The following is a 27,728-nucleotide window of genomic DNA, read 5'->3' on the forward strand; positions in this document are numbered from 1 at the left end:
CTTTGCATACTGTATGTGTGGTTCAGAGACTCAAGCTAGTGATGGGACATTGATCAAGTCCCACTAATTTCTGTGGCCTCAGGCAAGAAGCAGCAGCACAGATTAGTTGCTCAATAAACAGTCTGACAGTGCCTGGGTCATTTTCAACTGCAATTAGACTTTGTTAGCCTAGAACTGAAAAATTGCTTTTGCACAGCAGACAGACGTCAGGCATTTTCACTGTACAGTATTTCTAATCCTTTCCACTTTGAAGTTATGAGGTATTCTCGGACTCTTTTTCATTTTATGTTTAGAGCCAATATAATAATAATAATAATAATAATAATACTTTACTTTATTCACCTTTTTGGTTTCTGTGCCGTTGTTTTTTAATATTATGTATGTATTGTGTTTTTTATATTTTTTCAGCCAATGCCATGTTACATTGGTTACAAATGGGATCGACTGTAGTAGTAGTAGTGGAAGTGGTAATAGTACCTACTATATTAGTATACTATACTACATTATGCCTATTAATAAAGTATTTATTGTAGCATGTTCATTAACTAACATAGTAAAATTAGCTAACTGAAGTCATCTTAAGCATGAGAGCTTGCGACATATTTTTTTTCCCACAGAGTATCGTATACATCCTCTGATAATGACATTTACATCACTCACACCCTCATATACCCAAAGATGTTGTAAGTGTATTTGAGCATCCATGCTTGATTACCAAATACCAAGCAGAATTTATAATTTACTGTATGCAAGTAATTCTACAGTATGTCTTGAACATTTCTTTTTCCATAATTGTTCCCTAAATTATCTATTCTGCTCCATCTAAAAAATTCCCCCCATAAAAGCAAAACACCATCATTGTGATCTCAAATTTTAAGCAGCTCGCACGTCTCTGTTTTGGTTTTCAGTTAATTTTTTTACGAAGGGTGGTTACAAGGTGATGCCAAATAGAGATGATGCTTTTCATAAAAAACAGCATTTTCCACATCAAACATTGTTCCTAGTTTCAGCTTCACCACTTGAACATTGTAATGAAATCATCTTAATGAGTCACCCAGCCAAACAACTGAACAGCCAGTCACCCAGTTAGTTATCATAACCACACCTCTTTATTTCTTCTTTTCTGATTTTTTTTCCCTCTTGATTATATTTATTTTAAATACAGCCTGAAACATGAAGCTCCTCTGTGCTTAACACCCTGTGACATGATTATTCTAGTTTGTAGTGGTCAGCAGTCACTGCCACGGTTTAAACATTGCGCTATGTCAAAAGAGTGCCTCCTGCTGCAATCTGACGGTTAACAGGAAGCTTTAATTGATTGTATGAATATTTGCTATAATTGCAACTCTGGCTGGATGGTGGATAAAAATATCATACAGCAGAAAACATTTTGATCTGCTTTTTCCAAGAGGGAATTACGTGCTAGTGTAGTGCTGCAATTTGGGTGAGGAGAAGTTCTCAGTCAGACAGGATGAGTCACCACAGGATGGGGGGTAGGAGATTGCAATGATTAAACCACACAGACACAAAGTCATGTCAGGAGCACCGATGGAAGCCACAGATGTTTCACTCTGTCAAGTCACACGCTGCAGAGCAGTGACACACAAACTGAGATTACACTCACTGAAGATCAAATTCATAGAAACTCTGCAATGCATTTCTCTTCAAAATGTTCAAAGTTAGAAGGCATCCTTATTAAATCAATTATAGATGGTTTACTTGAGACTTGTAATCTGTCAATAAGGCACAAAATGAATCTAACATTTCTTATTTGCAAAAGACGCACATTTACAGATGGGTTTCCAACATGAATATGTGTGACAATACAATTTCCCATTAAGACTGCATCCTCACCCGACATGTTTTCTTGTATATGTTTAATTGTTAAAACATCTGAATTTCTGAGAGAAAATACAAAGTTTAAATGATCATGAACACATGCGTGTGTCTCAGGTAGTGTGTTTGCATTGTTTAAATGCTGCTTAAATACATTAATACACTGAAGTTATGAAAAAGTCTACATGACAGATGGACCCAAGTACGAGGTGACTCTTGCTGCAAATAGGCACTAGACACATATTCAACGGAAGGTGAGTATGTGACAACAAAGCAAACGAGTAAAATGAGGGGTCGCTCTTAGAGAAAGCAAAAAACCATAAAATTAACAGTTTAGCTCAGTGTGCTGACATTGCAAAACTTTACATTTGTGTCAGAGAAAGTAGAGAAAGGAGAAAGTGTATGGAGCAACAGAGGTAATATTGAATAATATTTAGACAATTTGTCTGCTTCAAGAAGATAAAAAAAAGGAAACGTAAAGAAGAAGGAAAGAAAACTGGTATTTCCCATAGCTGCTGTCATGGCTGTGCGTTTGTTTACCTGGTTGACTGTCATCTCCATCTGTACACAATGGAAAATCAATGGTCTGCCATTTAAAGCTCGCCAAGCTGCTGTATGAGAAGTTCTGTTGGTAGAGGTAACAAAGGCATCAGTAATTTTTATATCATCATTATTGATAGTGCAGAACAAAATGCTAGATGAAGTTCAATAACAGTAATATTTCACTGTTATCTTCTTGGCTTCTGTTATATGCAATGCTATCCACCCCATCTGTTTCGCAGTAGTCGGACTCTTTCATTGTTCTGGAATAGAGCCTATTAGGAAGGGAGTGCAACAAACACAAGAGGTCACTCTTATTTGGGGCAAATTAACAGTAATTACACCCCATCATAAAAAGCACTGCGTTAAGAAGCATCCCAGTTAGCACATACAACGGGTGGGTTACAGTGGGAAAACAAACTGCCCAGTGGTTCTATAAGCCCATTAAAATGTGAAATCCATTTTGACCACCAGGCCCACTTAACAAGCTAACAAAGGCCTGTGTAATCCAGCCTGCATATAGGATGAGTGATTCACTGGATAATTTGCATCATCCTGAGGAAAAATAAAACACAATTAAAGGCATATTTACAAAGTAATTTTTCCACGAGGCTTTCCACTTCGACTACTATGTGCAAACATTATGTCGACCAGAATAAGTAAGTCATGCAATGTTCCTTTTTTGATACTTTCAACAGGTAATAGCAGCACTAGTCAGTCTAGACTTTTGAAAAGTCTGAAATAAACAGTTTTTAGACACCCAGTCAGAAAGAGTTTATAGTCTTAAAGTTTCCCCTCAAGAGATTCATGCTCCTACCCTTCTTCACAGATGGGGAACTTTTCAGCCAATTTATTATTCATTGCATCTTGGGCCAAGGGAAAATTAATTCCTAACATGAAGATATTTGCAAAGGCATGAAAGCAATCTAATTTTCCTTAATCTCAATAGTAGGGGCAGAAAGAAAGCCTGCCTTAGATCAAAGGACCATGTTTGTGTGCTTGGCCACTTTCAGTCACTTTGATTAGGTCCATATCAACACCTCATGTGATCAGTGTTTTATTTCGTGTGATCCTGACATTTCTTTGCTTCACTGAAAGATCGCGTTTGCAGTCTACATATCCATTCTGCTACAAACAACATCTGCATCTGCTTGAACTGTCTATAGTTTCATATTGTATTCTGTGACCTCTACACGGTGGATAGTTCTCCGCTCATGTTAGATAATATTGTTGTTTAACTCTGTTTTCAAATATGGATGATGTTCTTCATTATTATGGAATGCCTTGAATTTATGTGGCCAGTTAAAAAAAACTCTTAAGTGGAATTCGTGGTACAACATTTGTGTGGGTATTTGGCTACACGGAGTGAAGAATTTTGGGTATGCAACCCACGTAGACATGCTTGTGTGATAGACAGTAATTATGCTATGAGTAGGTAGGTTGATTGAAAAGTTGGCTTTGGGAGGTGACAGCAGGGTTCATGAATAGGAAGAAGTGTAGGAAATAAATATATCACAAGAAAAGCACGATGTGAAACACAGACTGTCTGCAGAGGACAGTTTTTATATCTTATTACTCAGTTTTTGGCAATGTATGAAGGCACACAGCTGCAATAAGCAGTGTGGATAGCAGTCCAAGCAGACCAACAAAAAGATGAAATTCTGTTCTAAGGCACAGAGGAGTGACAAGGTATTCTGAAGTGAAGTAAAAGCAAGTTTAAGGTCTATTTATGAGGGCTAATTATTATTACTGGAAAACACGATTGGATGTAGGATAGCAGTAGGGAAAAGGCCATGCTGGCAGCTCTCTGACATCTTATTGCTGCTGAGGGTTTCTATTGTCATCAGTCTGAACAGTGTGATTTTTAGCAGCCTGCCGTGATCGTGGTGTGTTGCCAGCACTGTTAGTTTTTGAGATGTTTTCTCTTTTTGATCCAGTTATCGTGAACAAGTCAAAATTTGACATGCCGGTTTGATCTGGTGCAACCTGCAGAAATGTTACTTTACATATCTACAGCAGCACTGCTACGGTGAATCGCTGCTCCAGAGTCGTTCTGTATCCCTTACAACAGCAGAAGAATGCGTAGTCTAATGTCATACCATTAGATTAGTACTTATTTTTAGTGACACAGGGATTTACAGTACTAAAATATTTCATTTTTTAAATGATTGCTAGATTATGAATTTTATAAATACATTTGAAGAAATGTTTTGTCATCATACAAATGTCATGATTTACCATTAACTAAGAGAGACATTATGAGCACATCTTTCTACCTTTAGCAAACATTTTCCCAATGTCCTTGTTATCAGGTCCCTCCTTACAAACTGAGCCCTCCAGAAACACCCATGCAACATTTTCACAGAACGTATTAAATAAAATATCATAATCCATAAGCTACAAATCCAATTTGAGGTCAAAGCACAGATGCATATCTTGAATAAGCATTCACATTCCAAAAAATGAAGGTGGTGCTATTTTGAGCCACAGCAGGGAGCATCTAAAACTGTAAATCATAGTAAAAATGTTTGCTTAATATGACTATTGATTTATATATCACGCAGTAGATTTTCCACCAGATAGTTTCTGAAATTGCATTTTGGGATTTAACATGAATTTCAATCATCATTTTCCCATCTATTCACTAAAGCATATTCATCACTGATAGCGTAATGATGTTCCCTACACAGTTTGAATGGTGACAGAATAAGTCTCCTCAAATATTTATTATACTACATTATTAAATTATGTTCAGCAGTAATGGCTTTGTTTTCTTTTCCTTTTTTTACTCTCACTGCAATCTGAGATACCCAGTGGTACAAAATACCATTAACTTTGGTCCCAGTGCTGACTGTCTATTTGTTTGATTCCATATATTTAACTCCTCTGTTTAAGCCAAGTCACCCCCCTGTCTCTCATTCGCTCTGTCACATGCACACAGACTCTACCCCTCTTTTATGCACATAGGCACAGGGCTCCCTCATCCCATCTTTTAGAGAGAATGGGTAATTATATAAACAGCTTTCAGCGAGGCAGGGATTAGGTCCCAGAGAAAGTGATGCTGTCTAATGTTGCCATATTTCTATCACATACTGAAAAACAGGATCATGAGTATGCCTCAAAAAGAGCAGGAAGAACCAGGAAGAACACAGTGAAGTGAGTGTGTGTGTGTGTGTGTTGGGGGTGGTATGTATCATTTGTAATATAGTTTAATGCAAAATATCAATGTTGCCACTTAGACCTAAGGATATCACCGTGAGATGTGGCACTGACATTGCATTTAACTACCGCAGAAACGAGGATGTCCTGGAGCGTAATGTGAGCGCAATTAAGTGTGAAATGTAACTTGTATTATTGCTTCAACTGTTTTGTGTAGAATATTTGGTAGTAATTACTACATATCTAGGGTAAGAAGCGGAATGAAATTACGTTAAACTCATATTCCCTTTGCTGTGAGAGTAGCTGCTTACTGATGTTGTGCTACCTTCATGTTCCCCACTGAAATACATTTCAGACGTCAAGAAATCCGTGCACGGCCTTCACAAGTCAGAATCTACAGGTAATTGAAGTTCTTTGCCAGCAATGATTGAAAAGTTCCTACAACCTTCTTGAAGAAAGAAAGAAAGAAAGAAAGAAAGAAAGAAAGAAAGAAAGAAAGAAAGAAAGAAAGAAAGAAAGAAAGAAAGAAAGAAATGAAAAGAAAAATCTTCATGGAGGACCTGGGTGCCTGCAGAGACAGTTTTCCAGTCAACGTGTTTTCTGGAAGGGGGGGATTGTATAAGGAAAATAAAATGTCAAGCTCTGTCCCATTGCAACCTAAGCACAATATCTGGTGTCAAATGGAATCTTCCCTAGACAACGATGAGCATGCCGTCTGTAAATTGCATTCAGGGGAACAGTGGATATTGGAATAAAATGAGCTAAGGAAAACATGTGTATGCCTGCTAGCTTTTTGTTTGTGGCTTTATGTGATTCACTGACCAAAGCAGGGCTTTCATTCAAGAGTTAATTTTGCACTATAATGCATTACAAGCACTTTTATTCCTGCAGTTTTACATAAAAATAATAATACTTTCAAATTTAGAGTTGACACATGTTTTTCTTGTAAACTGAAAACTGAATCAGTTAATGCACCCCTACTGACTGCATGTATTTTTATGCAGTAAATCACATAATGTTAAGAAATACTAATGTATTACCCAGAGGTACCTACTATATATGAATAATGCTATTGACTGCTACAGACAGAACTGGTATAAAGATGCTTTTTAGAGAATTTCCCACAGTAGTGAAAGCTGAAATGTTTCAAGAGTTTTAAAAGTGGTCACAACAACATGTGAGTGAAAATGTCTGAATGAAATTAAAAAGAATAAATCGCATTAATCAAAGTTGATATTCAAATCTAAACACATCAGAGTAACTCAGAATAGCTAAAACAAAAGGGTTTTACACTTTTTATAGATAAAAATGACTTGGCCAGGTTGTGTTAAAAACAGCTGAGCCTACAGTCTGAAACATTTTCTGTCCCTACTGCAATAAAAGAACTGCCGCATACTTATTTTTATTATATTCTTTTACTTTAAAGTTGTTAAGATATGAGAGCTGTTAGCATCGATGTGCATTGATTTTGACTGAACTGCTTTCGGTACTTCGGTAAAGTGTTTGGATTCCTGAGTTCAGGAATGGTATCATGAATAACTTTTGTTAGTGTAGTAAAAAATAAATAACGATTGTTAAGACAGCTGATTGTTTGGCCATTTATTTCTACTAGCTTGCGAGTAAAACCCACTGAAGTGAACTGACCATCTTTAAGATGATTCTTGTTGTTGCAACACTGGTTAGATACGCTTCATGTCTAGTCCACAGCTAGGAAACTGCATTTGCTAACTATGGTTGGAACAGATATTTGCATGATATGAACAGCAGACAATACAGTTTTCATTTTTTCTAAGATCACTCAAATGACTACCCTAAGCTGCAAGTGAATATTAAAAAGACAATATATCAAATCTGCAAGCTGACTGAAGCTTCAGGTCACATTACACCTGCCAACAATGACTACATTTGGTCATTTCACTACAAGGTTTCCTTGCAGTGAACATGTGGATTTTCAAAAATGTCAAATTATTCCTTTCAGCGAGGTATTAAAACTTAATGCTGCCCAGCAGTGAAGGAACAATGTTGAATATAATGTGACCATATCCTCTTCTTCATGAGATTTGTCCTTGATTTCGTTGAGCGCAGAATGACTTTGCCTTCAGTCATTTTTTGTCTAATTTTTGCAGATGTTTTTCTTCCATCTTGAATAAATAATGGTCTGCAGAAGCCCTTGCTGTCAGCTACTGCCTCTCCTAAATTACAGGCTATTGCACTGCAGAAGGTGGACTGTAAAATGGGTGCTGAATGCTGTTGACAAAAAAAAAAAAAATCTCAGCCATAACAACTGTAACGTAGTTGTTTGGACAGCACGCTGGTATATCTGCACATGCTTGATATGAAAGCATTTAAATCAGTCTTTGTTTAATTTACATAAAATTTTTAAATCTGTAGTGTTAGGATTACTGTAAAATGAGACTGCTCAGATGAAGTCTATGAAACATGCACCTTTGATGCACCTTGCCCATCAAAATAGAAAATCACAAGCAGTAATAAGATATTTATGACAGCTTAATGGCCACCTCTTAAAGTTAGCGTTAAGTCAGAGTAAGTCACGGCAGAAGCAGATAGAATCTTTCATTAAATACAATGTCAGTCCCCTCTTGGCTGTTCATGAAAGGCCATGTCAATGGTTAATCCACTATTACAGACATCATTTGACGCCTGATAACTTGTCACTACCAATTCCCCGCTTGCGTGTAGGTGGGACTCTAAAAGGACAATCTGATAGTCATCCAATCAGAGGTCCATAAAACACAAAGGTTGTCTGGGGGTGTGCATGCGACATTTAGTGGAAAAACAAAGCACAAAAGCAGGCAAATCTAATTCATATTCTCTTCCCTTAGCAATTCTTCAATTAAATTGTCAACTATCATCTCAGCTGCACAGGAAGAAGACCGGAGTGAGAGAGGAAGAGAATTAAGGATAGATTTATAGCTGTGGATCTCAGCCATCCACTGTTATTTTACTCCAGAGCCAACCTTGGTGATATTAAAGAAAAGCGTGATGAAATGTCTCCAAATGACACACAATGAATCAAACCAGAGATAAGTGTTAATGGAATTACTCAGGGAAACATTCCCAATAACTGATGGTTCTGCTACAAGCAGTTTATAGTACCCTTTGTGTTTCTCTCTTTTTTTTCTTTAACTATGAAATTTTAGAGTAATATATTTGATTTTGTTCAAATGCAGCTAAGTGACTTTGCAAAATTAGGAGAATCAATACGGGAATGATTTCGTGTCACCACTCACTATCTCATATGAACAGTGTGGGGTGTTGGTAAAAACAGCAAACGTTCATTGCTAAGCTTGACTTTGGGCTTTAAATGTTATACGTTATCAAATCAACGTATTCAGATTCTATGTAATGGCACAACAACAACTTCTATTGACATAACATGATGGCATTACTCTTTTTTTTCCCAAAAGGGGTCTACTTTAATAATTTTGACGAGCAAACTATTTCTCCAGTCCCGGATTTTTTTTAATGTTTGTTTGCATATTTGTCTCACTTAAGTTTTTTTTTATTTGTTTCAGTCTAAAACATTACACAAAGATATTCATTATTTCATTTATTAAGGTGAAAAAAATTAACAATCCAAACCTAACTGGCCCTGTATAAAAAACTAATTCCCCCCTTAATTTCCACAAGCCACATTACTGCCAGAACTGCTGAATCAAGAACTTATAACCTAAAGAAACTCAAGAACACATAATGTCGTGATCCTGGGTCGTTGACCCAGCGTTTTGTGTTTCTTTTTGGGTTCATCTTGTGTTTGGTGTTTATTCTGATTCTGTATTAATTCTTTGGGTTGGTTGTCGTGTTTATTATCCCTACCTGTGTCTCCCCTCTGTGCTCCGTTCAGGTCCCTGTGTTTTTGTTGCAAAACAGTCTGGGTGTTTCCGGTTTTACTTTGTAGGTCTGCCTCTCATCATGTCCATTAGTGTCAGCTGTGTCCACCCCTGCATGTCATCTCCTCATTACCTAGTGTGTATTTATAGTGTGTGTTGGCTTCTGTTCATCGTCGGATCGTCTGTGTTTCTCGGTGTAACTACGTCTCTCTGCATTCTCCGCTCCCCGTTTCATGCTTAGGTTTGTTATTTAGTTTTCCCAGTCTAGGTTTTTTCAGTCATTCGTCTTGTCTCACTACCTGTTCAGTCGCTCCACTTCTGCAAATAAAACTTCATTCTCATCACCAGTCAACTGCCTGCATTTTGGGTCCTTTTCCTCCTACACCACACAGCTCACGCCGGCAGCCGTGACAGCACGATCCGACCATACTATGGACCCCGCAGGCTCCGCCCGTGAGGAAGATATTCTCCGCGTACAGTGTCTGATGAGCCGAATAACCCGCGCCACGGACCCACGGACAATTTCTGTTGGACTAAACGCTATTAAGGCGATCGTCGAAGGAAATCCTTTCCTTCGTGAGCTTTCCTGCTATGGAGATTTCATGGGAGAATTAAGCCGAGGCCAGGAGGCGTGGCGGGCTCGGGAGCGGTCAGAGCGCGTTGATTCCCGGAAGGCCTCGCTGCAGTCGCAGCCGATGGAGATCTCTGCAACGCAGCAGCAGACTTTACCGCGGAGAGCTGTTTCCGTGCCGGTGCCAAGGAATTCTTCAGCCTCCGCGTCCCGCTCTGATCACTACACACCTGCCTCTTTCCTCGCGGCTATGTGGTCAGACGATGAGGAGCCAGCTTCCTTTTCCCCGTCACCACTAGCCTCCTCTGTCGTCTTCTCCGCCTCCTCCTCCCGCAAGAAACGGCGTATGCGCCGCCAGCGCTCCTCTCCTCAGCTGGACTCTGAGATTATGACACAGCCAGCTGTGGTGAGTGGTAAAGACTGTCTTTCTGCTTTCTCCGAACTGCAAAGTGTTACCCCAGAGACTGAATCCAAAGTTTCTATGGGCTCAGGATCAGATATCACTGTCTCAGTTAATGCTGAAGCGGAAAAATTAAAGACTGTGGTTTCGGAGACCATTTTTTCCAGTCCCAGGGATTTAAGGGGCTCTCTTCATGCACCCTCTGAATCCAGGGATGCTTTAAAGGGTACGGTTAATACTGACTCCAGGATTGGAGATGCTAGCCCTGTTTTTCAAGGGGCTGCGACCCCCTCCGGGGCCTCCCCAGAAGCTGAGCCACCTTCCTCAGCTGATTCTGGAACCCTGGAGGTTAAGGAGCCAGGGCAGGTCGTTCAGGAGCAGTCGCCTTTCCCACTGCCGTTAGCTCAGTCTCCAGCATCAGCTGCTCACTTGCCCTTAGCTCAGTTACCAGCTCAGGTTGCAGGTCAGCTATTAGTTCCACCACCTGTTCAGCCATCACCTTCACCTACTCCTCCTGTACATGCAAGCCAACCCATAACGGACAGTTCAACAACTTCTTACTCTAAGCAGAGAGACAAACCCAATAACAATGGAAACATTCCTCAAGAGCTGGCCAGTTCTGAGACTGAGACACACTCCAGGGCCTCCCCAGAGGCTGGGTTTCGGCCCCCAGCTGACTCTGGACCCCTGGAGGTTAAGAAGCCAGCTGAGGACTGCACCGGACTGTCGCTGCCTGAGCTGAGTCACTGCTCAGTGCAGCTGCAGTCTGCTTTATGTTTGCCAGAGGCCCGTGTGCCTGCTGGTTCTGTTGCGTCCCTGCCAGAGGCCCGTGTGCCTGCTGGTTCTGTTGCGTCCCTGCCAGAGGCCCGTGGGCCTGCTGGTTCTGTTCCGTCTCTGCCAGAGGTCTCCGCACCTGCTGGTTCTGTTCTGTGTGTGCCAGGGGCTCCAGTGCCCACTGGTTCTGAGACTGTTTTTTCTGGGAGGCCAGAGGAGCCCGTCCAGCGTCCTGCCTCGTCAGCTGGGGGGCCCGAGGAGCCCGTCCAGCCCCAAGACTCGTCAGCTGGAGGGCCCGAGGAGCCCGTCCAGCCCCAAGACTCGTCAGCTGGGGGGCCCGAGGAGCCCGTCCAGCCCCAAGACTCATCAGCTGGGGGGCCCGAGGAGCCCGTCCAGCCCCAAGACTCGTCAGCTGGGGGGCCCGAGGGGCCCGTCCAGCGTCATGCCTCGTCAGCTGGAGGGCCCGAGGAGCCCGTCCAGCCGCCAGCTGCAGCCTCATCATCCTCGCCAGCTGCAGCTTCATCCACGCCGCGGGCAGCAGCAGCTTCTTCCACGCCTGCAGCGCTACAGTCTCCGGCTTCCACGCCGTCGCCTGCTGCAGCCTCATCATCCTCGCCAGCTGCAGCCTCCCTGTCTTCACCCACACCGTCGCCTGGTCCAGCCTCCCTGTCTTCACCCACACCGTCGCCTGGTCCAGCCTCCCTGTCTTCACCCACACCGTCGCCTGGTCCAGCCTCCCTGTCTTCACCCACACCGTCGCCTGGTCCAGCTTCAGCTTCATCAGCTCCGCCTGGTCCGGCCTCCTCATCAGTGTCATCAGCTTCGCCTGGTCCGGCATCTGCTTCAGCATCCTCCTCGCCTGGTCCAGCGTCTGCTTTGGCTTCATCCGCTTCGCCTGGTCCAGCCACTGCTTCATCCTCGTCTGGTCCAGCCACTGCTTCATCCTCGTCTGGTCCAGCCACTGCTTCATCCTCGTCAGCATCGCCTGGTCCGGCTCCAGCACCCTCATCAGCATCGCCTGGTCCGGCTCCAGCACCCTCATCAGCATCGCCTGGTCCGGCTCCAGCACCCTCATCAGCATCGCCTGGTCCGGCTTCTTCTTCAGCTTCGCCTGGTCCGGTCTCTGCTTCAGCATCCTCATCAGCTGCTTCGCCTGGTCCAGCTTCAGCCTCCTCATCAGCCGCTGCCTCGCCTGGTCCAGCCTCAGCTTCCGCTTCAGCCGCTGCCTCGCCTGGTCCAGCCTCAGCTTCTGCTTCAGCCTCGCCTGGTCCAGCCTCAGCTTCTGCTTCAGCCTCGCCTGGTCCAGCCTCCGCATCCTCATCATCCTCATCAGCGTCGCCTGGTCCAGCCTCCGCATCCTCATCATCCTCATCAGCGTTGCCTGGTCCAACTTCAGCGTCCTCATCATCCTCATCAGCTTCGTCTGGTCCAGCCTCCGCTTCCGCCTCGTCTGGTCCAGCCTCCGCTTCGCCTGGGGCTGCAGGGGCCACGCAGCCTTCAGGTCCCCTACTACCGCCTCCACATCGTCGGTCATCTGCCAGGCCGCTTGTTGGGCATCTCTGCCACCGTGGACGCCCTCCTGAGCACCCTCCTGAACGCCGCCACTGCCTTCCGCGTGGCCGGCCCCCGGATCTGCTCTGTCGCCGCCACTGCCTTCCGCGTGGCCGGCCCCCAGAACTGTTTGCCCGTCGCCGCAGTTGCCGTCCACACGGTCGGCCCCCAGAACCGAACTGTTTTGGCTTCCTGCGCTGTCGGCCTCCGGGTCGGCCCCCTGAACTTGACCTTCTGGGTCTTTCTGGGCTCTGTCCCTCCTTCCTGGTCCCCCGCCGCCCGCCCTGGTTGGGTTGTTTTCTGTTTTTGGCCGTTTTTTGTGCTTCTGTTGGGCAGTCTGGGGCCCGCCCTTGAGGGGGGGGGGGGGGGTACTGTCGTGATCCTGGGTCGTTGACCCAGCGTTTTGTGTTTCTTTTTGGGTTCATCTTGTGTTTGGTGTTTATTCTGATTCTGTATTAATTCTTTGGGTTGGTTGTCGTGTTTATTATCCCTACCTGTGTCTCCCCTCTGTGCTCCGTTCAGGTCCCTGTGTTTTTGTTGCAAAACAGTCTGGGTGTTTCCGGTTTTACTTTGTAGGTCTGCCTCTCATCATGTCCATTAGTGTCAGCTGTGTCCACCCCTGCATGTCATCTCCTCATTACCTAGTGTGTATTTATAGTGTGTGTTGGCTTCTGTTCATCGTCGGATCGTCTGTGTTTCTCGGTGTAACTACGTCTCTCTGCATTCTCCGCTCCCCGTTTCATGCTTAGGTTTGTTATTTAGTTTTCCCAGTCTAGGTTTTTTCAGTCATTCGTCTTGTCTCACTACCTGTTCAGTCGCTCCACTTCTGCAAATAAAACTTCATTCTCATCACCAGTCAACTGCCTGCATTTTGGGTCCTTTTCCTCCTACACCACACGGCTCACGCCGGCAGCCGTGACACATAAGAAATAAGGTCATTGACATCTATCACTCTAGAAAGGATTATATAGCCATTTCTAAGAAATTGGGAACTCCAGTGAACCACGGTGAAAGACATTATCCACAAATGGCAAAAACTTGGAACAGTGGTGACCGTTTCCAGGAGTGGCCAGCCTATCAAAATTGCTCCAAGAGTGCACGGACAACTCATCCAGGAGGTCACAAAAGACCCCACAACAACATCAAATGAGCTGCAGGCCTCACTACTTCAGCTGACGTCAAAGTTAATGATTCAATAAGAAAGAGACTTGGCAAAAATGGCACACATGGAAAAGGTTCATGCAACAAACGACTGCTGACCAAAAACATCACAGAAGCTGGTCTAACATTTGCCAAAAAAAGCCAACCATGTCCTGAAAAAAAATCTTGATGTTTCTCAAGATTTTTGGGAAAATGTTCTGTGTTCTGTGTAGTGATGTGAAAGACTTGTTGCCAGTTGCAAACATTTACATACAGTTTCTGCTGCTACTGGTGGCACAACCAAAGAGATTTAAGAACAATTACTTTTTCATACAGTTCCAGATAGGTTTGGATAATTTTTAAAAATATATACATCTAATATTCAACCTATTTAATGTCTGAAATGGGAGGAAAATGACGGGAACAAATACCTTTTTACGGCACTGTACCTTAAACCAGGTGCAGTGAAACGTTTATTCTTTAGAGCCATTAAAGATGAGGGTAGGGGTTTTACAAAGTAACAAATGGAAAATAACTGAAATAACCTGATGACATAGAAAACAGCAGCACAAGGCTTTCAGACAACTTTGCAATTAAATTACTACTCACTGCTATCAACCTGTCATGACTGTCACTAAATATCTATTTATAATACTGAATGCTATTTATTTAACACACTATGCATGGTATTTTGCATAGAATCAAGACTAGCACCCAGTTTGCTTTTCACAAAACAAGTCACTTCTGACATAGACAGTGCCAGTCATTTTATACTGAAGGGGGGAAGTGAAACTATTGAGCAAAATTCCCCAGGATCCTGTAGCTACAGTCCTCTGCTCTACTGAAGTGTCCATGAGCAAAATTCAGAATCCCAACAAGCTCCAGAGAAGCAGATCTGTAGTCATATGCAACCTCTGTCCTACTTGTGGGAGGACAGAACGGAAAGCAGAATTTTGGAGGGGTTAATTTGAGTTCCAAAAACAGCCTGAGGGAATGCTCTGAACCGTGAGAATACCAAACATCTCAAGGACTGATAAGCAGTCCAGATAGCCTTTGCAGTCTGCTACAGTTGTTGCTATCAGTTTGGGAATTATGGATGAGATGGGACAGGTGAAACGCGATTGACTCTCCTACTCAAGACTAGCTGATTGTGCAGGTGTTCTCTTTATTTATGGCAAATCACAACATTCTTCTTTTATTTCAGCTGAGGCCCCCTCCCCAAACACACAGGATAGAGACAAAGCCAACATTTTACCATATTACGACATGAGTATGTTGGCCTGTAGGCCTCTAGCCACAGCTCAATCTGCGCATTGCTTTAACTTACACATGACCTAAATGGAGAATTAATGAAAACCTTAATTAAGTCTACAAATGGGGTATTATGTACAGGCTCGTTGGAATACTACAGCTTTGGATGGTTGGGCCCAGAAGTAGAGCATCAGCATTTGTGCAGCCCCACAAAAACAAAACAAATGACGTGTCACAAGGAATGAAACAGGCTTTTGTTTAAAAGGGCTGTGCAAATAATCCAGCTGACTTAGCATTTGTAACTAAAAAAAGAGAGAAACAAAGATGGGAGAGGAAAAGGGAAATGAAAGAGAGAAAGAAGGAGGTACAGAGACAAACACAATATAAGAATGCCGCAGACGAAACACTAGAATATTCATGTGTGCCGCCATCGTCTCCTTCTGAGTCACACAAGAGTCATAAGGATGAAAAGGACCGTTGAGAGAATTTTCTTCCAGGGAATTATGAGTGAAAGCCGTTTTTTAAATGGTATTAATCTGTCCTGACAGCAACAGAACATTTGGTGCTGTTGGTCATGACTTCTGGCTTCAGTACCCAAACTGTAAAACTACTTTTGCTATACAGTGCATTGTTCAGGAAACAGATGCAAATTTGTTACTTTATGTTTTAAAATGCCTTCATGGCCCATACAGATAGCTACTGTCACAGCTGATTTGCATAGAGGCAAATGTGACTGCAGAAATGTGAATGCTAAGAAAACTTGTATAAACTATATAAAACTATATAAACTATATAAAATGTGGGCATAACAACTGTGATGTACCCATGTGTGTGAAGTGTTGTTAAAGTTTTCACCACAGCTACTGCATGTTGTCTTTTGAACCAGAAGTGACCATGTAAGGGGTAAAAGGTTCAAACGCTAAGTTGTCAGCTAACCTAACCAAGCTTGGAGAACAGATGCACAGTCTATGAATGTGCCTTACTACAGTTAGTGGGTGCACCTTGCTCACCATGCAGTTTGTGGATCAACCACACATACAACCTGTAGATGCAGCCATAGACTTTATCAGAACAACTATGTGTACACATAGAAAGAACTGGACTCATTAAATGAACTCATGAACTCATTAAAAACACTGGATGTTGTTACTTTCAGTTCTTGGCACTGATGCTGGAAAATCATGTCCTCTCACTCTTATTTCTTTTGGTTCTTTCTTTTGGATTTTTGTTTATCTTTCACATGCTCCTTTTTCTCCTCCTGTCTTCTACTTTTTGGTTAATCTTTTTTCGCATTATCTTTGATGTCCAAACTTTTCTTTTCCTTGACAATGGCGTGTCCAGCGGGGTGGCCTGGGGGGGCACAGGCCACCCCCCAAACCAGACTGGCCACCCCAGGTGCCACCCCAAAGGCAAAACAATAAAATTCAATCAAATATCAAATGTCCGATTATGTTTTCACGGTGACGCTCAGATATCCGAGTGTAAGTGAATGCAGCATCGCTTCTGCGCTATGCGCATCACGTTAGCAAAGGTAGGAGAGCCAAGCGCGAAGGCACTGCAGGAAACAATTTTTCGGTGAAAGAAAATGAGGACAGAATAAATGTCCCGGTAAGTAATATCAAGTTTGTTGAGTTTAGTAAACTTCGTTGAAATTAGAATACCAAGGAAAAAAATAACACTTAAAGAATTATTGCAGCTGTGGAATATTTCAGACAGTATGCTACTGAGGGGAGCTAACATAAGAGTTATGAGTTATAAGATATAATCTAAGTCGTAACATTGCTGTATGGAGCTGCAAATTTGGTTGCAGGTTAACATAGCTGGACTGGCCATCGGGCATATCCCCAGTGACTTATTTTTTATTTTTTTTGTAATGGCATGAACAATGAGAGGTGGTGGATTGGCCAGATGCAGGTCGATGTGTAGAAATAACTCCGTTGTTTGGTGGTGGCTATGACGGGGCTTCCACAGAGGCAACAGGTGGATGAGGGAAGGGGAGGCAGGAGGAGAGACCCGAAGCAGCCGCCAGTCCGAGTGTCAGGTGAACTGAACTTCAGGTAAGAAGTTATGACCTGCAGTCTATCTGGGTCAGATATAAACCAAGTTTAGGTGGAGTTTATTTTCATGTTGCTGACTTTTTACTGTCAGTTGCAATAACTCATACTGCGTGCTAGCCAGTTTGACGGAGTTTTTATACAGCTGGGTGGGTGCTATGATGTTACTGATAGTGAACTTTATTTTATTCATAAGGTTAGTAGAGTTGCCAACGGCTCCTTAAAAAAATGGAATGGTCCCTCATTCAGAGAAAATATTACGCATTTCGTATTGAGCTGAGAAGAGACGCAGTTTGTCCCGGACTTTAGCTAGAATGGAAAAAAGACACAAAGCTGGATTTATTCTGTCTTTATGCTGCACAGCTGCCTCTTCTCTCATTCTCTCCCCCTCCCTCTCCTGTTGCTACTTCAATCATGAAACTGATCAATGATCAGCTGATCGGCTTTTCTCTCTTGTTTGTTTATCGCCCACTTTGCGCCAGAAAGAGGAAACCAGCAGATGTCGCGCTAAACAACAGCAGCACGTTTAAGCTTGATCGGCTGTTGTTAGAATGTATTTAATATTAATTTCTAGTATCAGCTGATGTTTGCTGGAGCCACAGCTGTAAAGCTGCTGGTCATGATGTCTGTTTAGATATGTGGTGAGAGGGAAACATGAAGATGAAACCAGGAGATGTCCTTACTGAACCATCAGAGCTGAACAGGTGATGGAGAAACAGGTTTACCTTTTAGGTGACATGAATGAGTTGAAGTTATCAACTGTTTCTGAGAGATAAATAACACCAGGATCCTTTTTTATGTAGCTGACAGCTGGTAACTGTGCAGGGGCGGGTCTAGCAAAGTTTTGCCAGGGGGCCAGGTAGGGCATTAACAGGGAAAGGTGGGCACAAAGAAATACTTTTCTTTCTTATTCTCATTTAAAATACCTAGTTTTTATTAAATAATTATCTAAATCTTACAACCAAAGTTTTTATCTGATGTAAAATGTATAGAAATCATACATATACCAACAAGACTGTACATCACTGTCACAACAGGGTTTGTTTTCAGTCAAAGTCTTTATGGCTTTACTACCTGGTGGGCCGGTCTGTAGTAAAAATGCCCAATTTTTTTGTCCCAGTCCAGCCCTGCAGGTTAATACTGGCAGTGTCACCATGCCAGCTGACTGTATTTTATCATTAGCCAGTGTTGTTCTTTATCAATATTACCAAAGTTTACGATAAGGCAGCATAGAAAGTATTTACTTGCTTTCAGGTTTTATTCAAATGTTAGTCTTTTCATTTGTTTCCCCACTTTTTTCCTGTTTCAAAATCAAACACCAGTTTGTGAGAAGATTATCTTCTTTTTTTAACAGGCAGATAAAGTTTTGCATTGGCATTGGCTAATTTGTCAATTGTTTGTTACAAATGTTCGTATTTTAATTTTCAAAAATGTTTTTGCCCAAAACATATGTGCACTACATGTCAGTAAAAATACTATGCAAATATTGCTGTCCTTGAATGCTGAGTAAGCACTGACAAAGCACTGATTGTATCTCTTGTACTTTATCAACGCAGTATCTAAAAACTTTGCACCGTAGTGGTTAAAATCTCATTCTAATAAGAGTTAAAAGTGCATTTGGTTATTAGGTTTATAGGATTATTGAATTATGGTTAAGGGTTGGTAGAATTTTTTTTTTAAACATTATCTGCCAATTAAATCTGCCACTCTTCTCCAAATCTGTGCCCCTACCTGGCCCCCCCAACAAAAATTTTCTAGACACGCCACTGTTCCTTGACACAGTCAGGCGAAACCATTCTGCTTTCCTGCCTTAGCGGTGCAGGCTTCTCTCTTACAACATTGTTACTACATTCTGTGCTTCACCTGTAGATAACCATATTTTCTTATACAGAGAAGGAGGTGTGGTGGTTTGCAGATGGTATCCTAGTTGTCTGCAGATTGCACAAGTATGTTGGTTCAGATAGATACAAGAAACACCACTGATTCTTCAAACCAGAGGTGTGGACTCGAGTCACATGACTTGGACTCGAGTCAGACTCGAGTCATTAATTTTATGACTTTAGACTTGACTTGAAAAAATGTTCTAAGACTTGTGACTTGACTTGGACTTTTACACCAATGACTTGGGACTTGAATTGGACTTGAACCGGTTTACTTGAAAAGACTTGATATTTTACCCCAAATATAAAATTTAACATGCATATTATATAGAGATTGAAAATGTGATGTCATTCACGGGTAGAACCGCAAAGGATTCTGGGAACTCGTGGCAAGCGGTACTAGCGCACGCAGGCTTTCAATTAAAATCAGTCACACAGCGATAAAAAGAAACACAAAAATGTCAAGAAGCTGTTGTATTATTAACTGCAATAGCCGGTCGCATGACAGCCACGGGAAGCCGACGGGTAAAGAGATCGGTTGTTATCGGATTACGTCGTTGAAGAGAAATTGTTCGAGCCATGTTTCCGAAGTGACAAAGACGCGACGGGTGGCCTGGATTGCAGCCATTCAAAGATCAAATATAACGTCCCAGAACACTCCAGCTCACAGGTTAGTCTGCTCCAAGCATTTACACAAAGGTCAGTCTGCTGTTGTAGTTAATGCGTCATTTTCATAACATAATTGGTGATATAGGTTACAAGCAAGTCTGGCGCTGAACAGAAATGGTCGCGCTATGCTCCTTTGTTTATTGTGCATAAATAGTGAATTGTCCTGACACAATATTGCGTTTCGCTTCTGTTATTATGGTACATTGACAAAAACATATACTTTTATTCACAGGATAAAACAGGTTTTTTGTATCACTAATTGCCCAGTACGATTACAGCATACAATATTGTTGTCACTGCTACATTTCTGTGATGCTACCAGAAATTATTTCCACTACTAATTAATTACCGTTGAGCTCAAAGGTTATATTAATAAACGGTTGAGGAATGTGTATTTATGACGACGATTTGTGAGACTGGTAAACTTATGATACGTACGATGGTCTTTACTTTCTACACGGTGCATTTCAAGGTCCTGCACCCATCCGGCGGTAAACTGTACCTGGGCTTGTTGCAGTGACCTGAAGTTACTAAACTTCATGAGTGTATGCACTCACTCCAAGAACCGTATGATTATAAATATGCATATAAATATGCTACGATGAGATAGCTGACTTCATCTAACTAGCAAATGTTTTCCAGGCTACGTTGGTGATGCAGTTTTTTTTTTTAAATGATATTTTAAAAAAAAAAATCATTTATTTATGTATGATATTTTTGTCATGCGATTTCAAAGCCGGTCCTACAACCGCATCCAAGAATAACATGCAGCTTATCTCAGAACTGTCGGTGAAAATTATTCTTGGAGCTAGGTTTAATTGAGCTGCATTTTAAAGAGGTGCAATTTCACAATTTGTGTATATTTTCTAAGTTCACTATTTTGTCATGTGTTGAGAAAAACACAGATTAAAAAATTACATGGTCTAATATTTACATTTAGCATAACTGCAACATGCTTTTTTTCGTTTTTTTTTTAAAGACTCGAAAGGACTTGAAATTCAAAGTTTCAGACTTGTGACTTTACTCGGACTTTTACACCAGTGACTTGAGACTCGACTCTGACTTGCCTGACATTACTTGAGACTTGACTTGAGACTTGAAGATAAAGACTTGAGACTTACTTGAGACTTGCAAAACAATGACTTGGTCCCACCTCTGCTTCAAACTATGAATAAATTGTTTGACTCCTATGTTTTTTTCATTCATTCATTAAAAGGCTCTCTTTCCTCTTATTACCCTGAAGCAAATTAGCTCTAATTTAAGCATAATTAGCTCTAATTGGACAATGCTGACCCACCGTTGATATTGTACTGTCGGGTTTTTTTGTTACAACATACATCTGATATTTTAATGCTACTTTAACCAGGTGAAAGACAAATGATAGACACATAGATAAATAATTCCCAAAGGTTTTTGGTTTTCTTTCTTTTTTCTTCCCCCCCTCCCAGCCTCTTCATCAGGACAGCATGCGACCAGCAGGAGCCGCTAAACACTGGCCAACACTTGCCCTTGCAGAGCCCTACAAGCTTTGATCCAAATCCAAAGTGACATCTCATAAACAGGTTGTCAAAAGGCTTTACCTTGATTTTGTCTGTCATTTTGTCCATCTCTCAGTCTCTCTAGACTTTGGTCAATAAATTAATTACAACCATGCATAGTTGGTTAGCTGGATGATTGCTGTCTTGCTCGCGGGCGCTTTCAATGCTATGTCCACTTCGCCAGACATCTGCTTTTGTAAATCTGAACATACTGTGTTTTACTTTAAATTAGCAAGAAAAGAGATGTGATCTAATATTTAAGATAATTACAAAAAGTCAAATGCATTTCTTGCAACCTCATATAATTGAATAGACTCCAATCTCAGAGAGGAATGAAGTCAATAACGACAAATGGCTGTACACATATCACTTGCATCCTCAGCTGAATGAAGCTTTTCTTTGTTATATTTGTTGATTTAGTATTGGGGGTTGAATGGATAATAGCTATTTTCCTTCAGCTCTTTGCTTAACTAAGTACATTTCAATTGCCTATTAAAATGCAAATTGTTTCATTAATTGAGCACAGGGGTGTGCTAACTGCTGAACACAGCCCTTGTGTTTGCATAGGTAAATAAAGAAACACCAGTTAGTGATCATAGCACACATTACCATGCCTAAATCGCCATGTTACAGTGTGAAGTGAAGTGAAGTTTGTCTTTCAGTTTTGAATGACCTCACAAATAAACTATGTGGCAGAATTGAGCATTCGCATTGGCCTGTTAAATGATTAAATGAGCATTAATGCCAAGAAAGAGTTTGGAAGGTTTCAGTTTGTCAACCACAGTCAGCGATGAGACAGTTAGCTCATGCTAATATGAATGATACAATTTGCTATATGACATTCATAAAGTTTTCCTCCTCTTTCAAAGATTCTAGTCTTACAAAACAATGTGCAGAGATTAAACACATAGTGGTTGAATGCCCAGGTGTGTATACGTGAGACAATATAAAATGGGGATTTGTTATTATTTCAATTTTTCTTGATCAAGCTATCTATTTATAAAACAGGTAAGTCAAGATAAGTCATGAATAAAAATGTGAAATGAGTAGTGTGTCCAGAATCCAATAATGAAGTTACAATGTATTGCACACACTTTGAAAGGCATTTCCCATTCCTGGGGAAAAAAGGACCCACAATACTCTTCATCATTATGAGAGAAATGACATGCATGACGGTAACAGAGTGGTGAGGTGTGCAGAGGGAGCGGCAGATGGATTCAAGGTTAGAGTGGGATTACATTAAAGATCTGCTTTGACACCCTTCTTGTTTGCAGTCATGATGCCCAGACTAACTGATGAGCTCAGGCAGGAGTCTTCATGGATTATGATATTCACACATAACATTGTGACTTGCAGTGAGAGTAAGGAGCAGTTGGAAGAGAGCCTGGCGAGGTGGAGGTATGCTCTGGAGTGAAGAGGAATAAAAGATGGTAGAAGAACGATAGAATACGTGTGTGAATGAGACAGGAGGAGGAGACAGATGAAATGGTGAACATGCAAGGAGCTTAAATACCTGGAGCCAAAAATCTAAAGCAATGGACAGCGGACAAGAGAGGTGAAAAACTGAGTGTAGGAGGAGTGGAGTAGGTGGAAATGACAAGGATAGTAGCGAGAGTAAAAGGGAAAATTGACAAGGTGGCAGTGATATCTGCTGTGATGTATGGTTTGGAGACAGTGGGATTAACAAAAAGACAGAAGCTGAAGATGTTAAGATTTTCACTGGGAGTGACGAGGATGGAGAAGATTAGAAAGGAGTATATCAGAGAGCTCAGCTCAACCGGTTTGGAGACAAACTTAGAGATGAAAACCTGAGATGGTGGAAAAGTAATGGAAAAGTAATAGTAAAAACTAAAAAGACTTGCATAAGATGTGGCCTACTTCATATAGTGAATCATATAAGGCTTATATGATTTACTCATGAAAGTGGCCACTTTCATATATTGTTTTAGTAAGTATCCAAAACATATAAGTTTCATTTATATAATTTTTCAAGGGATCTTATATCTGTTTTCACTCTTGTATGCTTTTCATACAAGTTTCACACAAGACAGATATAAATTTTATAGGATTTATATATATCTTTTCCATATGGGTGGAGCTGCCATGCAGGAGGAAAAGAGAAACATCACAGAGAAGATGCATGGATGTAGTCAAAGAGGACATGCAGAGGATCAGTGTGGCTGAAGAGGGTGCTAATAAAAGGGTGAGATGGAGGGTGGAGCAGCTGAAAGAAGAAGAAGAAGATTATGATAGAAATCATTTCACGCTATCAAAGCACTAAAACCGCACCAAAGGCAATACTAAGATCAACTACTTTCAACTTTGAGTGGCTAAAAGCAATGACAATTTATGACAACTTTCCAAACATCTCACTATATATTCTATTATATAGCTATAAAGGACACAAGGAACACTTAGAATATTACGTTTGCAAAACACGTTAAATTAATCCCCAGCAAATAACAAAAGAGCTTTACTGTCAATGACAGCATTGAATTAAGAGGAGGTTACTTCTAGATATGAAATATATTTCATGGCATAAATTCCCTGATGCATATACAGGCATTTTTCCGGAGAGGATATGTTAACTTGTCAAGCACAGGTGTAACTAATAAGATTAATAAACAGTCATTCTGGTTTTCCAGTGTCAGGTGTTGCATTGTGCACATTGACTCACTGGTAGTGCTTCCTGGCATACCTTAAATGAGACTGAGCCATCATTAATATTATTAGTCACACCTGTGCTATTCCTGCAAACGGAAATGAAAATACTTGTTGCAAATAAGACTTATTTGATTTACTTTAAAGCTAAATGCATTAACAATGGATGATGAGATTAAAAAAGAAAAAAATACTGGATATTTGTAGACTTGTAGACTGTATGCCTGTGTTGACTGGCAAGTATGCCAGGAACTGTAATGCTGAAGGACTGACTGGCGGCAAAATTGTTAGTCAATTTAACATGAAAAATGACTAATAAAGTTGTGTGAAAGTAGGGAAAAGAAGCTGCTAAATTTTAGAACAATTTAATTTAAAATTTTAAGTGAATTAGGAGCCATTTGAAACTAATAATAATAATAATAATAATGGATTGGATTTATATAGCGCTTTTCAAGGCACCCAAAGCGCTTTACAATACCACTATTCATTCACTCTCGCATTCACACACTGGTGGAGGCAGCTACGGTTGTAGCCACAGCTGCCCTGGGGCAGACTGACAGAAGCGAGGAAACATTTGAAACTAAGAGCTAAAAACATTCTTCAGTCAGTAATCACTAATCACATCCACATGCTTTTGATGTGTGGCAATTTACATTGTGCTCAGAATTACAAATACATCATATTGATTTGGTTTTAGCTGGTTAGCGGGTGCTTGTTCTAAGTATGTTTCTGATGTACTGCCAAGTGTCATTTTATTCTACACAGCTCATAACCACACTCTCCGGTCTCCTGATCAAAATGCTGCCATAACCACACAATTATCTTACCTATACAAGTGAGTGTTAGCAATGTTTGGCAACACTTTATTCTATACAATCCAAGGACTTTATCTACCTCTCATCCATGACCAATCTGGAATCACCAATCACCTCTCTAGATCTTTCGGCCATCTGTCTTTGAGCCACTCTGTCACTATACTGCCCACTGCCTGTGTCCAGAAACCCTCTGTCATGTGTTCTATATGTATGGATATGATCACTCCTCTGCTGTTTAATTATTCAACTCTTACACTCTGTATATTTTGGCATTCCCCCATGATCCTTTAAAGAGCAGCAGGTGGCTGTCTCTGCAGGAACCTGCAGAAACCTGGTTAGTTCTCATTAACAGATCAACATGCACCGCAAACTCTGTAACCACTATTACATCAAAATTACACAGAGGCATGGCATGAACAATTTCAAGATTCCCCAAAAGAATCATTTTGCTTGATTTGACCCACACTGGTGGATCTAAAATCAGTTACAATAGTTGCAAAAATCTGACCCAGAATAGTCTCAATGTCCAAAAAAAATGTAGCACTTGTACAACAATATAACGTTTTAAAACATTTTCATTTTATGCATCTTAGGACAGCTTAGGGAAGGTCATCAAATTTAAGGATAAAAGAATAACATTTAGGGGTTTTTTTGTTTTGTTTTTTACTGCTGTCAAATATTAAAACAGGTCCAGTTTGACCTGAACTGTACATAAGGATTAATTCATTGCACATGGACCTAGAGAGGACACCAGAGTATAGACTGTGTCTCACACAGAAGGAGGTTTAATTTGTAGTCACATATACAAGTTCACAGTAAGTCATAAAAAAGACTCTTGACGCTCTTAGTCCCAAAAGCACAACTTAAAGTGGGCCGGAACGCTCTTGAATGGCATTCCAGCACCTTCACTTGAGCAGTTAACTCAAGTAGGCAGGTTAATGCATAATACTGCCAAATTAGGCCTTTCTTTTTTGTGTCAACCTCTAACTGATGGCATAGAGATACTTGCTCAGTAATAAGAAAATAATGACTTCTCACAATCCACTTACACTGCCAAAACATCCCTTTTTCCTTCCCATCGCTGTGATGTGTTTATAGTGCAGATGACAGTTGTGAATAATACTTTAGATTGTAGCTATCAGCTGTCTGTGAAAGGTATTCTCTGAGGTAATCGTGTAACCAACGCCAAGGTCCGGAATCTACTAGCAACTTTCTGTAATGTTAAAGTTCAAGCTGCCCAGATATTTTTAAACTGCAGACATAGAAATCGTTTTTCTGATAACTAAGCACTTCTGATGGGATGTGAGTATAATTTGTTTTTACAAACTGCCAGCAGGAGGCTGCTATGCCTACACACAGTTGTACAAAAACTTAAATGGTAAGAAAGATGAAGCAAGTGATATAGAAAACTCTGATAATCCACTACCATCAATATCATAACGACTGAACAATGATACCTAGAAGTTGCTGCTTCTTCAGGATATCTTCTGTTTTCTGATATTGGAGATGTATGTCATTTGGATAACTCAGTCCACATACAGTTCATGTATGGTTTTGTTTACTGTATTTTTTATGGTCGCCATAAACATAAAGCAAGCCAAAGGACTGAGCAATCTTGTACTCCAAAGGCAACGGCACAGAGCTGCACACATTCAGAAGAATTCAGTCTGCACACATATTTACATGGAAGTTACAGCCACTGCTCACTGTCTGAAAGACTTTGGATGTGGATGCCATTGAGGTCATGTTTACACCACACTTTTATGGATACCAGCACTGAGAAGTCCACAGATTACTCTAAAAGGATTTTTGATGCTTGTCCTAGCCACTATCTGCCTGGTTGCCTGTAAAATAACCTTCTTCATCCAAGCATGCTGAACAGTCAACCTAGTTTCTGTGCCACAGCTGAGCAACTAATGGGTCTTTACTGGGTCTGAAAAGTTGTGGGTCGGATAACCCCCACGTTTTAAGAGTGTGTTTTGAATTGCACCTTTGGGATACCTGTGTAAAAAGCTGGCATCTGTCTTGGAAGGGGATGCTAAAATATTGAACCGTGGCTTTAGATTCTCTTGTGTAGAATTCTCTTGTTAGCATTAGAAATGGGCTGTTGGCAGCAACCAAAGGAGCTCTTGCCTAGAAGTAGGAGTAGTAGTAGTCTGAAGGAGATGATTTCAAGGAATGTCAAGCAGGGAAGTTTATTTTCTCCCATTATTTCTATTGTTGTGATATTGATGCTTTGAAGACAACTGTCAAGCTGAGATCTTCCTTCCTTCATCAAGGTAATCACATCCTAAAGATAACAGAGACTGAAATATGGGTGAAAGTCAAGCCTAGCAACAGATGATCATAAGCACTCATTTTCCACCAAGTCCGCTTTACTGGACGAGGCTCAGTCACGTATGTACTGCTTTACCTGTTTATAAGTGTGACATGTAAACTCACTTTGTTAAACAAAGCTACTCAAATGTAAGAGACTAAATTTTTTGTATGTGTGTGGCTTCCATTTATGTGCTGTGCTTAATGCAATTTGCATCTCAATGTAGCTTGCCATCACCAGTGTGTGAATGTGTGTGTGAATGGGTGGATGACTGGATGTGTAAAGCGCTTTGGGGTCCTTAAGGACTAGTAAAGCGCTATACAAATACACGCCATTTACCACCTCAGTATGTTAGCACTTTAATTAAATCAACATGTGATAATTAAAAGCAGCAACAGCTTCCTTGACTTCATGCCCCAGGATAAATAATAAGGTCTGGCATGTCTGTTGTAAGCATTAGAACTCAAGCATTTGCTTTCATGCTGAAAGGGTTGGGTGGGAGTTTAGCAAATTCCCTGGGATGCTGATGTTTGGACAACAGCATGCTATAAATGTCACATACAGAATTAGTTTGCTTTGACTTCTTGTGAATAAATTATCTGAGAGGATCCGTTTTTTTACACGTGTGCTGCACTGGCTGTTGATTTCACATTCTTTGCCTTGTCATGTAAACAATGTGGATCTGCTAACAGTCAAATAAATTATCCTTTATTCATCCAAA

At 41.1% G+C, this 27,728-nt stretch overlaps 1 protein-coding gene across 1 annotated transcript; it reads left to right on the top strand.

The window, feature by feature from the left end:
• Window positions 1–9,817: 9,817 nt before the first annotated feature.
• On the top strand, window positions 9,818–14,063 carry LOC147325073 (uncharacterized). The gene is made up of 2 exons (XM_086302736.1): window positions 9,818–10,820; window positions 14,056–14,063. The coding sequence occupies exons 1-2, from the start codon at window positions 9,818–9,820 to the stop codon at window positions 14,061–14,063; spliced, it is 1,011 nt and encodes a 336-aa protein (XP_086158862.1).
• The last annotated feature ends 13,665 nt before the right edge of the window (window positions 14,064–27,728 follow it).

Source organism: Aulonocara sp. 'chitande type north' Nkhata Bay, linkage group LG7 (genome assembly GCF_057382095.1).
Source record: "Aulonocara sp. 'chitande type north' Nkhata Bay isolate Kocher_YH1m ecotype deep benthic linkage group LG7, A_spYH_male_GT1.1, whole genome shotgun sequence".
Lineage (NCBI taxonomy): Eukaryota > Metazoa > Chordata > Actinopteri > Cichliformes > Cichlidae > Aulonocara > Aulonocara sp. 'chitande type north' Nkhata Bay.